Source organism: Pygocentrus nattereri, chromosome 16 (assembly GCF_015220715.1).
Source record: "Pygocentrus nattereri isolate fPygNat1 chromosome 16, fPygNat1.pri, whole genome shotgun sequence".
Classification (NCBI taxonomy): Eukaryota; Metazoa; Chordata; class Actinopteri; order Characiformes; family Serrasalmidae; genus Pygocentrus; species Pygocentrus nattereri.
This window is the reverse complement of record NC_051226.1, coordinates 38,385,119-38,397,580: the sequence shown is the minus strand read 5'-3', so window position 1 is coordinate 38,397,580 and position 12,462 is coordinate 38,385,119. Positions and strand designations below refer to the sequence as shown.

Sequence of the window (12,462 nt, the reverse complement as noted above, 5' to 3'; positions counted from 1 at the left end):
ATGAAACAGGCAGTCAGCAAAGCTTCAGAATACATGAGAATGCATGCCGTCACCGCAGTGAAACGGGTCCCTGCACATGCAAAACGCAAGAAGCGTGAGGCTCAGAGTGAAGTGAGACCAGGGAAAACTCCGTCCAAGTCAGAGGGTGGGGTCTTCTTCCTCAGAATGACAGGTGAACTGTTAAAGCTGATTCAGAAAGTAGCTCAGTTTTAACAACAAAACTTTCTGTGGGAGCGTTTTTATAGCCAATTACAGATGAGCAGGACAGTAGACGGCATGTGGGAACTACCCAGTGTGTGTGTGTGTGTGTGTGTGTGTGTGTGTGTGTGTGTTAGTCAAAGCTGTATTACAGAACTACTGTTAAACGCTGTCTCAGGCATCAGGTAATATATTCATAACCATTTCATGTCATAACTTTATTGTGAGGGAGCATTTAGAGGCATTAAACTCTTCAGACGTTGGTTCCTATCACCACCACTTTTTTTGGGATATATGGCCACATTAATAATCGTATTAAACTATCTAGCATCGCGGCAAACCTAGTAGTAGTTTGTAAAACGTGATGAGCTGCTTGTGCCGATTAGTTTAGTTAATCACTGTCTTGTTTTCAGCACCGAGTTATACACCACCAACGACAAACTGCAAAACGGTCCACCTTCAGGGAGACATGAGGTAGTCAGGAAGTGGTCCCACCACCACTGTTCCTGGAAAGAACAGCAGAGTGAATATAGAAAAGTGCCGCTGTTCTGCTGAATCTGCAGTACTGATGCATCACTAGGCTCCTTCAATACAGGGCAAGCTGCTCTCTACAAGCATGATTTAGTTTCGAATGTAAAACAAACGTGGTGTTGATTTGAACTCTCTCAGTATCACTAATCTGAAGGACTCCAGCGCTGGACGGGGCTACCCAGTTGCACAGTGTGCACTGCCGTCACCTCACCGCAAGAAGGGCCTGGGTTCAATTCCCCGGCCGGGCAGCCAGGTGCCTTTTCCGTATGCACGTTCTCCTCCCTGTGTGTTTTATGGGTTTCATCCCGTAGTCTGCTCCTGGTGTTCATGGTATGCCGAGCATTCTTTATAAAACTTGGCTGTGAAGAACCTGCGTTGACATTCGGAAGCAATTCTTGCCTGGAAGCAAAGCAATGTATTATTTATTTATTTATTTTTAAACTCACAGGCTGTCCATTAATGTCATCTTTCAGCCACAGCTCTGATGGGAATTTCCTGTGTACTAGGACGTCCTCCACTGCTGGTCAATCAGTATGACCGTACACTTCGATACGCCTGCGAACTCAGTTCCTTTCTTCACACTGTGGCCCAAATGCAGTTGGTCCTCCTCGACAGTCATTAACATTTTCTCAATCTATGAGTCCTGCCGCACACCTCACAGGCATTTATAGCCCCATCGTACTTGTAAAACAGCGTATGCAGGAGCCTGAAGTTACAACACCTTAATATATACAGATATACAGCGCCCTCCACAGATAACAGCACCACTGATAAACACGAGCAAAACCTGCTGTGAGAAATAATCTTTACTGCTTACGAGCGGGAAGTTTTTTTAACAGTCTAGAGATTTTAAAAAGTACTTTTAAAGCAAAGTTTGTGTTTTAAAATCGTGTGATTTTTCAGTGGATTATGGTTCAGTTATGTTCCCTGACTAAAGGCACTGAGATGGAGCCCTGAGGGTCCCACCCCAGTGTCGAGAGGGGAACCGCCCCAGAGACGGTTTAGGGCCTTTATTTCTGAGTGGAAGGTGACTGCGTACAATCTTAGGGTTTCAGTTGAAGAGATAAACCTATCAGAGAATGAGCTAATGTCAAAATTTGAGAAGTGAGGTGGAGGGGTATCAAACTACCCCAGATAAATGGTATAAACTGTTGTTTGGAAGAATCTCTGCGCCGCTGGGGTCTCACGAGACCCTGCGCCACCCGATACTGAAATAGATGTGGCCGTAACTCACCATTTAGGGCAATTTGACTACGCCACTCCCTGATTAGTGAGGGGGGGAGACCCCAAATACAGAATTGGACCCAACAATATACCCCTCAATCCAAACTTTACTCTTACTTTAGTGATCCCACACAGTATCAAACTAAAGGACACAGTTCCATGGAGTATGACGCAAATGAAGAATCAACCCATCAAAGGAGTACATAACCACAGACCGTTCTGTGAGTTTATTTTATTAGTTCCACATTCAAGGTAAAAGGTTAAAAATTTGAACAACAATACTTCCTCACCATAAAAAGCTATTTCCAATCAATAGTACGATTACTGCTAAACAATCTTCAAGCAGGAGGAACGTACCCACTGCGACCTATCTCCAGCAACAACAAAATCCTCTCAGTATGACCAGATCACCCCAACTTCACTCACAAAAATACATAGTAACCAAAATAAATCAAGACATCTACAAAAAAACCCCGAAAGTTTCAGAAAAATGAATTATACACACAAAACAAAAAAAAAGAAACCCCACATCAAAACTTTAAAAACAAAACACTACTGAGATGAATTTGAATTACGCAGATATATCACACTAAGGCCACCCTCTCAGAGAAGAAGGGGGGGGAGCAACCTAACTAGTATTCAGCTTGGCTACTGGCGTTGATGTTAGGCACCTCACCCCTTAACAGGTCTTTCCACTTGTAGTAGGAAGTAATACATAAGGTCACACTGGGTTATATAAAAATAAGGAACCAACTACAGCGTTAAGATCAGGTTGTACCCCTATAGCACCCTAGAGCAGTATAGAAGGCAATATAGCCGAGAGTATAGCTAAAAGATCAGGAATTAAGGGCCTAAAAAGAATTGAACGGACCCTATAAAAACCAGTATAGAACAGTGGTTATCATCACTAGCTCCGCCGCCCTGTACAACCGCAGTATTGGCCCTCCCTTATTGCGTTCCACCAGCTCTTAAACGCCCTCCGGACTCAATTCTACTGCCGGCACTCATCCCCGCTATACCACGGTCACAAAAGTCTATTTACCAACCACTCGCTTAAACTGCAAAGCAGGGCTATAAATTCTCCAAATTAGCCCATTAAACGCACTACTTTTTGCCGCCTGCGTCCAACCAAAACCCAACGAGACCAAACGATATTTTAGCGGACTATCGCGGGACTGAAATAGTCCGCCAAGATGGCCGCCCCCACAACCTAGCTTCAGCATAAAAGTCCCCCCATACTCTACTGAACTATATACCAACCCGCAGCTATGGCTGCCTCCAGGAATGGCTTTCAAAATAAAAGTTCTACCCGTAGCCCTACCGGCTACATACATACTTTTTTCCCCTCTTTCCCCAAATTCAGCGTCTGAAGACTTTCCTTTTTGACGTCATTTGAGAACTGAGACTTAGAACAGTTTAGTGGAAGTGAAAGTGTTTAGCTGGAATTGAAAGACTTTTTATTGTTTTTTATTGGGCGCTGGGTTGAAGGGGAACAGCCCCTGGTCCTGACAACAGACCACAAAAGTTACTAGAAGTAAAAAAAGGGGAAATTATTTGGCAGTCGGCTTCCTTATGACATTACAGCCTGTATAGCAGAAAATAAGAAAATAAAATACAAAAGCACACAAATAAAAAAACACATCTGTGCATTAAAGGTTTTCTCTCATGCCAAATCCATCCATCCATCCATCCATCCATCCATCCATCCATCCATCCATCATCTTCCGCTTCTCCGGGGTTCGGGTCGCGGGGGCAGCATCCTGAGCAATGAAGCCCAGACCTCCCTTTCCCCAGCCACTTCCACTAGCTCCCTGGGAGGGATTCCAAGGCGCTCCCAGGCCAGCTGGCCGATATAGTCACGCCAGCGTGTCCTGGGTCTTCCCCGGGGTCTCCTCCCCGGTGGACTTGCCTGTGACATCTCCCAAGGGAGGCGTCCAGGAGGCATCCTAACAAGATGCCCGAACCACCTCAACTGGCTCCTCTCGACGTCAAGAAGCAGCGGCTCTACTCCGAGTCCCTCCCGGATGACCAAACTTCTCACCCTATCTCTAAGGGAGAGTCCAGCCACCCTGCGGAGGAAACTTATTTCGGCCGCTTGTATTCGCGATCTTGTTCTTTCGGTCATTACTCAAAGCTCATGACCATAGGTGAGGGTGGGAACGTAGATCGACCAGTAAATCGAGAGCCTTGCCTTATGGCTCAGCTCTTTCTTTACCACAACAGACCGGTAAAGAGCCCGCATCACTGCTGACCCAGCACCAATCCGCCTGTCAATCTCCCGCTCCCTTCACTCGTGAACAAGACCCCGAGATACTTAAACTCCTCCACTTGAGGCAAGAGCTCATCTCCGACCCAGAGAGGGCTCTCCACCCTTTCCCGCATGAGAACCATTGCCTCGGATTTGGAGGTACTGATCCTCATCCTGGCCGCTTCACACTCGGCTGCAAACCGATCCAGTGAAAGCTGAAGTTCACGGTCTGATGTCCCCAATAGGACCACATCATCTGCAAACAGCAGAGATGTGACCCTGAGGTCACCAAACCGGACACCCTCCATCCCCTGACTGCTCCTAGAAATTCTATCCATAAAAATTATGAATAGAATCTGTGACAAAGGGCAGCCCTGACGGAGTCCAACTCTCACTGGGAAAAAGTCTGACTTACTGCCGGCCATGCGAACCAAACTCCTGCTTTGTTTGTACAGGGCCTGAATGGCTCGTAGCAAAGAGCCATGTACCCCGTACTCCCGAAGCACCTCCCACAGAATACCTCGGGGAACACAGTCGAATGCCTTCTCCAAATCCACAAAGCACATGTGGACTGGTTGGGCAAACTCCCATGAACCCTCCAGAATCCTGGAGAGGGTAAAGAGTTGGTCCAGTGTTCCACGACCAGGGCGGAACCCGCACTGCTCCTCCTGAATTCGACTATAAGCCAGACTCTCTTCTCCAGTACCCTTGCATAGACCTTACCAGGGAGGCTGAGGAGTGTGATTCCCCTGTAGTTGGAACACACCCTCCGGTCCCCCTTTTTAAAAAGAGGCACCACCACCCCAGTCTGCCAATCCAGTGGCACCGCCCCCGATGTCCACGCAATGTTGAAAAGGTGTGTCAGCCAAGACAGCCCCACAACATCCAGAGCCTTGAGGAACTCGGGACGGATCTCATCCACCCCTGCAGCCCTGCCGCCAAGGAGCTTTTTAATTACCTTAGCGACTTCGGCCTCAGTAATGGACAAGCCTATTCCCGTGTCCCCAGACTCTGCCTCCTCACTGGAGAACGTGTCAGTGGGATTGAGAAGGTCCTCAAAGTATTCCTTCCACCGCCCAATGACGTCTTCAGTCGAAGTCAGCAGCACACCATCTCCACTATATACAGTGCTAGTGGCACACTGCTTTCCCTTTCTGAGTCACCTGACGGTTTGCCGGAATCTTTTCGGAGCCGACTTAAAGTCACTTTCCAAGGCCTCACCAAACTCTTCCCACACCCAGGTTTTTGCCTTGGCAACGACTGAAGCCGCAGATCGCTTGGCCTGTCGATACCTGCCAGCTGCCTCTGGTGTCCCACAGGCCCTCATGCCAAATCTTTAGGTTTCATTTTATCCATCTGCACATCTGCACACCTTACTGTACATGTTGCCCTTTCTGTAGCCACTATCCCGCATCTTGCACATCTGGACACGCCACACCTGGACACTTTATTTTGGTACCAGTATCTGCACATATTTATTCAGTATTGTCACTATAAGCGATATACGATGATTTGCAAATCCTTTTCAACCTATATTCAGTTGAACACACTACAAAGACAAGATATTTAATGTTCAAACGGATAAACTTTATTGTTTTTTGCAAATATTCACTCATTTTGAATTTGATGCCTGCAACATGTTCCAAAGTTGGGACAGGAGCAACAAAAGACTGGGAAAGTTGAGGAATGCTGAAAAAACACCTGTTTGGAACATTCCACAGGTGAACAGGTTCATTGTGTAGCGGGTGGGACCTAATGACTCAGTGTTGTGATCTGGCATTGGCTGATCTCCCCGCGGGTTTGTAGACGGCCAAATATAGGGGCGACTAGGGGTCCTAGTTAGCGATAGCCCAGCTAGTCCGCATGCACAGGAGCGGCGTCTTCGGCAGGAGAAGCAGTAAATGCAGAGTAAATGCTTGTTCCTGTGTGTGTGCGCGCGTTTATAACTAGATTGGACGTATGTGCTGTCCGGATAGATGCACACCGGCATAAATGTGCTGTAGCAGTGCAATTGTGCACAGTAGTGAGAGTAAATAAGTTGTGAAGAGACATACGGATGTGCTGTTGAGTTAAGCGTGACCGGTTGTGCTATAGTGTGAGGCAATGGGCGTTGGTGCTGGTGAATGTAAGGAAGCTAATGAACGCTGTGGACAGCGGCAGGCCATTATAACCAAGCTGGAAAGCGGGGGCTATGGAGAATTGCTGCCTGTTAATGTGATAAGAGCTGTGAACTGCTGCTAGCTGCTGTTTTCTTTATCCCTTTTTTTTTTCTGATTAAGACCCAGTTTTAAACTGTGTATTAGATGATCGTTATGGAAATGCTACTCTGACTCCCAGTATTTACGGTTTGGTTATATATTTCCCTTTTTTTTTTTTCTTTTTTTTTATCTCTTACCCTTTTTTTTTGTCCTAGGGTTATGAGTAATTTGTATTACTGCCTGTGATTGTAGTTATATCATCCAGCTGGGATAATTGGAAGGCTATTCATTGTAGTGAGCTATTGAGTGGGGTGTAGTGTTCACTGATTGGCGTTTGTAGTGAAAGTCTTATTCTGCATTTTATTGAATTGATTTGATTTGAGGGTGTTGTGATTCACATGCTATTTATTGGAAATTATAGAGCTATATAGTTCATCCTCTATTCTCAGGCTGGATGTAAGTTTCTAGTGGGCAGCTATACATATGTAGATCCTTTTGTTTGTTTTAATGTTTTTTATTTTATTATAACTATTTTCATAAAGCTTCTTTTGTATACAGGTATAAAGATATATATATATATATATATATATATATATATATATTTCTTTTTTTTATTATTTTATAACTGTCAGCTGAACATTGAGTGACCAAGCGTTTAATAAAGCAATCTATTTTCTCTAATAAAAGAATCTGTGTGTCTATTTGGTGCAGAGTTCCCCTTCACTCTAGGTATAAACTAAGGGGTGGCGTAGTTGGTTATAGATCGGGGTAGTATCGCCACAATTGGAAACAGGTGAGTGTCATGATTGGGTATAAAGGGAGCATCTCTGAAAGGCTCAGTCATTCACAAGCAAGGACGGGTGAGGTTCACCACTTTGTGAACAACTGCGTGAGCCAATAGTCCAACAGTTTAAGAACAACGTTTCTCAACATGCAACTGCAAGGAATTTAGGGATTTCATCATCTACAGTCCCTAATATCAAGAATTTGAAAAGGATTTGCAGATCATTGTATTCTGTTTTTATTTATGTTTTACACAACGTCCCGACTTCACTAGAATTGGGGTTGTATTACTGTCCTGTGTTGTGTGACTGATACGTTTCCTTCGGGATCCATCCTGATAAAATGTGATGAACTGCTGCTTCTTGCATGATCTCCTCAGCTTTCTTCTGAAAAGCTCCGCAGAGCTGACGTCTCAGCGTCTGAATTTACACGTGTAGATGTCAGTTTTCCTCCGTCGCAGGAAGCTTCGCCATGAGAAGTCCTTCTGCTTCAGTCTGTGAAGAGAACAGTTTGATCATGAGGATGTGTAGTTGTTCTCCCTGCAGCGCTGCACTACACTGATGTAGATGTTAACTGTTTTTCTAATGTGTAAACCAGTGTTTATTGCCAAATTATTCATTAGTCAAAATGAAGACCAGCGTTAAGGTTTGGGTCAGCATTCTCTCTGGTCTGCTCAGCAGAGCAGTTTATCACAGCGAGCTTTACTGATTATTAATTACAGTGTGATCAGACTCTCACAGCTGAATTGTTACTGTAGTTTATCTGTAGTTTATTTATGAATACAGCTTGATGGCTACATTTACACATGTAGATGTCTGCTGTCCACTCCTTTCCTGCGTCCTGGCAGTGTCTTGACAGTTGTCATGCGGTGTCCTCGTCTGTGAAGAGAACAGCTTGATCATTAGGAACATCTAGTTGTTCTCCACTGCAGTGCTGCGCTACACTGATGTAGATGTTAACTGTTTTTTTTAATGTATAAACCAGTGTTTAATGTAGTTTATCTCTGAATGGAGTTTGATGATGGCTAAATTTACATGTGTAGGTGTCCGCTGTCCACTGCTTTCCTGCGCCCCAGTAGTGCCCTGCTCTGCTGCTGTCTGTGAAGGAGATAGTTTGACCATGAGGATGTCTAGTTGTTTCACCACTGCAGATTAAAAACAAGCCTTGGCTGGAGAACTGACCTGTTCACTGGAGACTCCACGTTCTTGACAGTATTTATATATAATATATAATAACAGTATTACGAGTGTGGAGACGAAGAGGGCGACGAAACCTCCAAACTGCAACAAGAAAAACGCAGAACATAGTTATCGTTTCAAAGGTGGGAGGCTGCGTAAAATGTAAATAAAAACCCAAATGCAATGATTTGCAAATCTCAGACCCATATTTTATTCACAGTAGTACATAGAACACGTCTCACTTTCACCATCTGATATATTTTACCATTTCATGAAAAACATTAACTCATTTAGAGCTTGATGGCAGCAACACACCTCAAAAAAGTTGGGACAGGGGCAACAAAAGGCTGGAAAAGTAAGTGTCACTAATAAAAAAACAGCTGGAGGAGCAACTAACTCACACACCTGAGTATAAAACGAGCAATCAGGCATAGAAGAAGCCAAATGTCAACACAATCCAGCAACACTGCCACCTTCTCTGGGCCAAAGCCCATTTACAATGGACTGAGGTGAAACGGAAAACTTCTGTGGTCAGACGAATCAAAAATTTTCATTCTTTTTGGAAACCACGGACACCGTGTCCTGCAGACGCAAGAGGAGATGGACCTTCCAGCTAATTATCAATACACACTTTGAAAGCCTGCATCTCTGATGGACTGGGGTTGCAGACCCCATGCCCTATGGCATGGGCAGTTTACACATCTGGAAAGGCTCCATCAATGCTGACCAGTATGGAGAGGTTTTAGAACAACATGCTGCCATCCAGACAGCGTCTCTTTCAGAGAAGGCCTTCATATTTCAGCATCTGATGTGTGTTCCATGTTCTATTGTGAATACAATATGGATCTATGAGATTTGCAAATCATTGCATTCTGTTTTTATTTACATTTATTTACATTTAACACAGCATCCCAATGTTTTTGGAATATGGGGTGTAATTACTAATCTAAGCACATCTTGCTTTATTTGCCCAAAGTTTGAAAAATCTGTAGATTCATGAGACCAAAGACCAAGTTTAACATGAAAGGGAAAACTCAAGCTTCAGCCGTGCAGTTTGAAGGGAAAAATACATTTGTACTAATGCAAGTTCAGAAAAGAAGAAGAACTAAACGGGAACTAAAGTCAGTATTGTCAAATAAGATTAACTTACACAAGAAACACAACTTACACAAGAAACCTGAAACACAACCCTCTGGTGTCTATTTCCAGTAAGACCTTTTCTCCACTACTTGTGTTCAACTGTTCTGCCAGTTCAAATATGGTAGTGACGCCGCCCTAAATGTTCTCTTTGCACTTTCCATCCTCCTGTTTTTACAGCTTAAATCTAAAACATGAGGCCCTGCTACCTTCCAGTGTATCAACATCCCCCATCCAGTCAAGGTAGTCAGGGGCAACAATAAACATCTGTAGATGAAAGTTTTAGGAAGGGGGTTCACTGTGCAGCTAGAATATTTCACATAATCTAGATCTGAGCTTACCTTAGAGTCATTATATGCTCTCTCTGCTATCCTCTGGGCAGCAGTCATGGTTCGGTTTCTGTTACACCATTCCCATGGAGGGAGCGCAGTGCTGTCAGCATCTCCTTCATATGTAGTAAGATAACAAGCCCAATATCTGCCATCACAGAAAAATAAGATCATCCAAAAAAAACTTGGAATAAAACACCAGAAGGTAAAAATGAGCTGTCTCCATTTTCCAGGCAAGATCTTTTTAAATGAACATTCATTTGGTCTTCCGGATATCTGAGCTCCCCTATTAGATTCCAGCCCTTGAGTTTCTTCGTTACATTCCTGCTGTTGAGGTCCCTTCTTGGATGTCTGCAGCTCAGTCATGATACAATACATGACCGCAAAAACGACTAAGGCAGGTACCAGCAAGTAGGAAAAGAAAATCTTTTTTCTGAAGTTGGATTTGCAAGGGCAGTTAAAATCTTTCCCAATATAGTCTTCTGAAACAACAAGGCTAACTAACATAAAAATCAGAAATCCGTTCTCTTTGTTAACAGTCAGATTGGCTGCCCTTGGTAGGCTTGGCAGTGCCATTCCTAATTCACCAGTACCAGACAGCAGAGAACCTGACCTCTAAATTTTAATTTTAAGTGTGGAAATCAGCTTTGACACTCATTTATACAGCACCCACCACCAAAAGCAGAACACGCCGCCTTCAGTGAGGTAATCAGGAAGTTAATAATAAAAGAGGCTCCAACAGAGTCTGCTGTTAGTCTTTTATTGGTTTTAGGCTTTAAAAGTGTTGTTCAGTTGATTTCTCTCCGGGGGGGTGGCTGTTTGCGAGATGGATTTGTTTGGTTGTAGTGTAGAGGTGGAGTTCTAGTTTGAGTCAGTCTGTGTCTCTGTAGGTGAAAGAGCACTAGATCTAGAAGTGTAAAAACCCCCAGGTGAGCAAGCCAGGGGCGACAGTGGCAAGGAAAAACTCCCTCAGAGCTGAGGAAGAAACCTTGGGAGGAACCACCTCGAGCAGTTTGTGATGATTGGTTTGGTTGCAGTGTAGAGGTGGAGTTCTAGACGCTGTCAGTTCTGTAAAGAGTGGCTGACCACAGATACAGTATAACAGAGCAGCAGAGACTCCAGCAGAGCTGGGGGGCTTTGTATGAGAAAGCCCCCCCCCCCAATGGAGCTTTATTAGTTCCAGGTACCAGTAGTGAGCAGCACCTTGTGATCTAATTAGGCCTGATGGTTCATAGTGGTTCGTGATGGTGAGAAAATGTGTGCACCATCGAGTGAGGACAGTGTAATGAACATACGATCAATGACATCCGTCTGCGGCAGTCAGAGGTAACTAAGGCTAATATTAGAGAGGTGATTAAACAGGCCCAGACGATGTCCGTTGCTGGTCTTATAGGTAGGGATGGCGACCATAAATTTGACTTTTTCTGTCTTACTGAAACGGGTTAGACCAGATGAATATTCATTTTTAAGTGAAGCCACGCCTGTAGGCTATAATTATGCACATAGGCCAAGATTATCAGGCGAGGGAGGTGGAGTCTGTATAATATACCAAAATACTCTCGATATCAGTCAGAAACAATGTGATGCTTTCACTTCCTTTGATATCCTCTCTATTCATGTTACAAATCCGGTCACAAAAAAAAGACGTTTTCATTATTTAACATTTACAGGCCACCAGGGGGCGACTCTGAGTTTATAAAAGAATTTAGTGATTTTGCTGCAAACCTGGCTGTGTGCAACGATAAAGTAATAATTGGAGGGGATTTTAATATTCACTTTGAGAAGGTAGGCGACCCACTAAAAAAGGCATTTACCTCAATCCAAGACTCTGTTGGTTTTACCCAAAATGTAACAGGGCCTACACACTACTGTGTAGTTAGGGTTAGTTTTGACACGAGGTCTTAACATAGACAAGCTTAATATCCTACCGCAAACCTCAGCGATCTCCAACCATTACCTAATTTCATATGAACTACATCTTAGCCATAATATATGTACGTCTCCTCGTTATTCTACAAGACGCTCAATAAAACCGTTTACCGCCCGACAATTTATAGAAAATCTCCCAGAGCTATCAACCCCAGTCTCCACTCCATCAGACCCAATGGAACTAGATTTACTAACCGATTATTTAGAAAATACCTTCCGATCCACTTTAGAAAATGAAATAAGGCAGAAAAAGCCCCACGGTACAACGATAAAACCCGGACCTTAGAACAAACAGCTCGGAAATTAGAGCGGAAATGGCGACAAACCAAACTGGAAGTGTTCCACTCTGCCTGGAAGGACGGCCTTATAGAGTATAGAAATGCTCTCACTGAAGCTCGCTCAGAATATCTGGCCTCGCTGATCGAGAAAAATAAGTATAATCCTAGAGTTCTGTTTAATGTGATTTCCCAAATCACACAAAATCAGACAGGTACTGAACCAGAAATCCCAGCAACTCTCACCAGTGAAGTTTTTATGGACTTCTTTAATAATAAAATTGAAAATATTAAACAACAAATTCAACCCATAGTATTAAACCCAACTTGGCTGTCATCTGACGTGGCTGATATAAAACAAAACACAGCTGTAGAAAAGAGCCTGGAAACCTTTTACCCACTCCCACAGCTGGAGCTAGAGAAGATGATGTC

The 12,462-nt window shown here is 43.9% G+C and overlaps 1 protein-coding gene across 2 annotated transcripts; it reads right to left on the bottom strand.

Moving 5' to 3' along the window:
* Positions 1-7,423: 7,423 nt before the first annotated feature.
* Positions 7,424-10,433, bottom strand: LOC108415222. Of its 2 annotated transcripts, none has more exons than XM_017688230.1 (5): positions 9,839-10,433; positions 8,364-8,462; positions 8,217-8,279; positions 7,980-8,060; positions 7,424-7,676 (listed from the first exon to the last, which is right to left on the bottom strand). In XM_017688230.1, the coding sequence occupies exons 1-5, from the start codon at positions 10,400-10,402 to the stop codon at positions 7,623-7,625; spliced, it is 861 nt and encodes a 286-aa protein (XP_017543719.1). In that variant the 5' UTR covers positions 10,403-10,433; the 3' UTR covers positions 7,424-7,622. The 2 variants fall into 2 exon arrangements, with proteins under 2 accessions (XP_017543719.1, XP_017543720.1); XM_017688231.1 differs by having other exon boundaries at positions 7,986-8,060.
* Between the last annotated feature and the right edge of the window lie 2,029 nt (positions 10,434-12,462).

Bases quoted from the DNA above. Each gene is read 5' to 3' on its own strand.
- LOC108415222 (XM_017688230.1), bottom strand. From the start codon at position 10,402: ATGGCACTGCCAAGCCTACCAAGGGCAGCCAATCTGACTGTTAACAAA. The intron at 8,463-9,838 runs GTAAGCTCAGAT...TTCTTGTTGCAG, and splicing joins GAGCATATAATGACTCTAAG to TTTGGAGGTTTCGTCGCCCT. The intron at 8,280-8,363 runs GTCAGTTCTCCA...TCTCCTTCACAG, and splicing joins GTGGAGTCTCCAGTGAACAG to ACAGCAGCAGAGCAGGGCAC.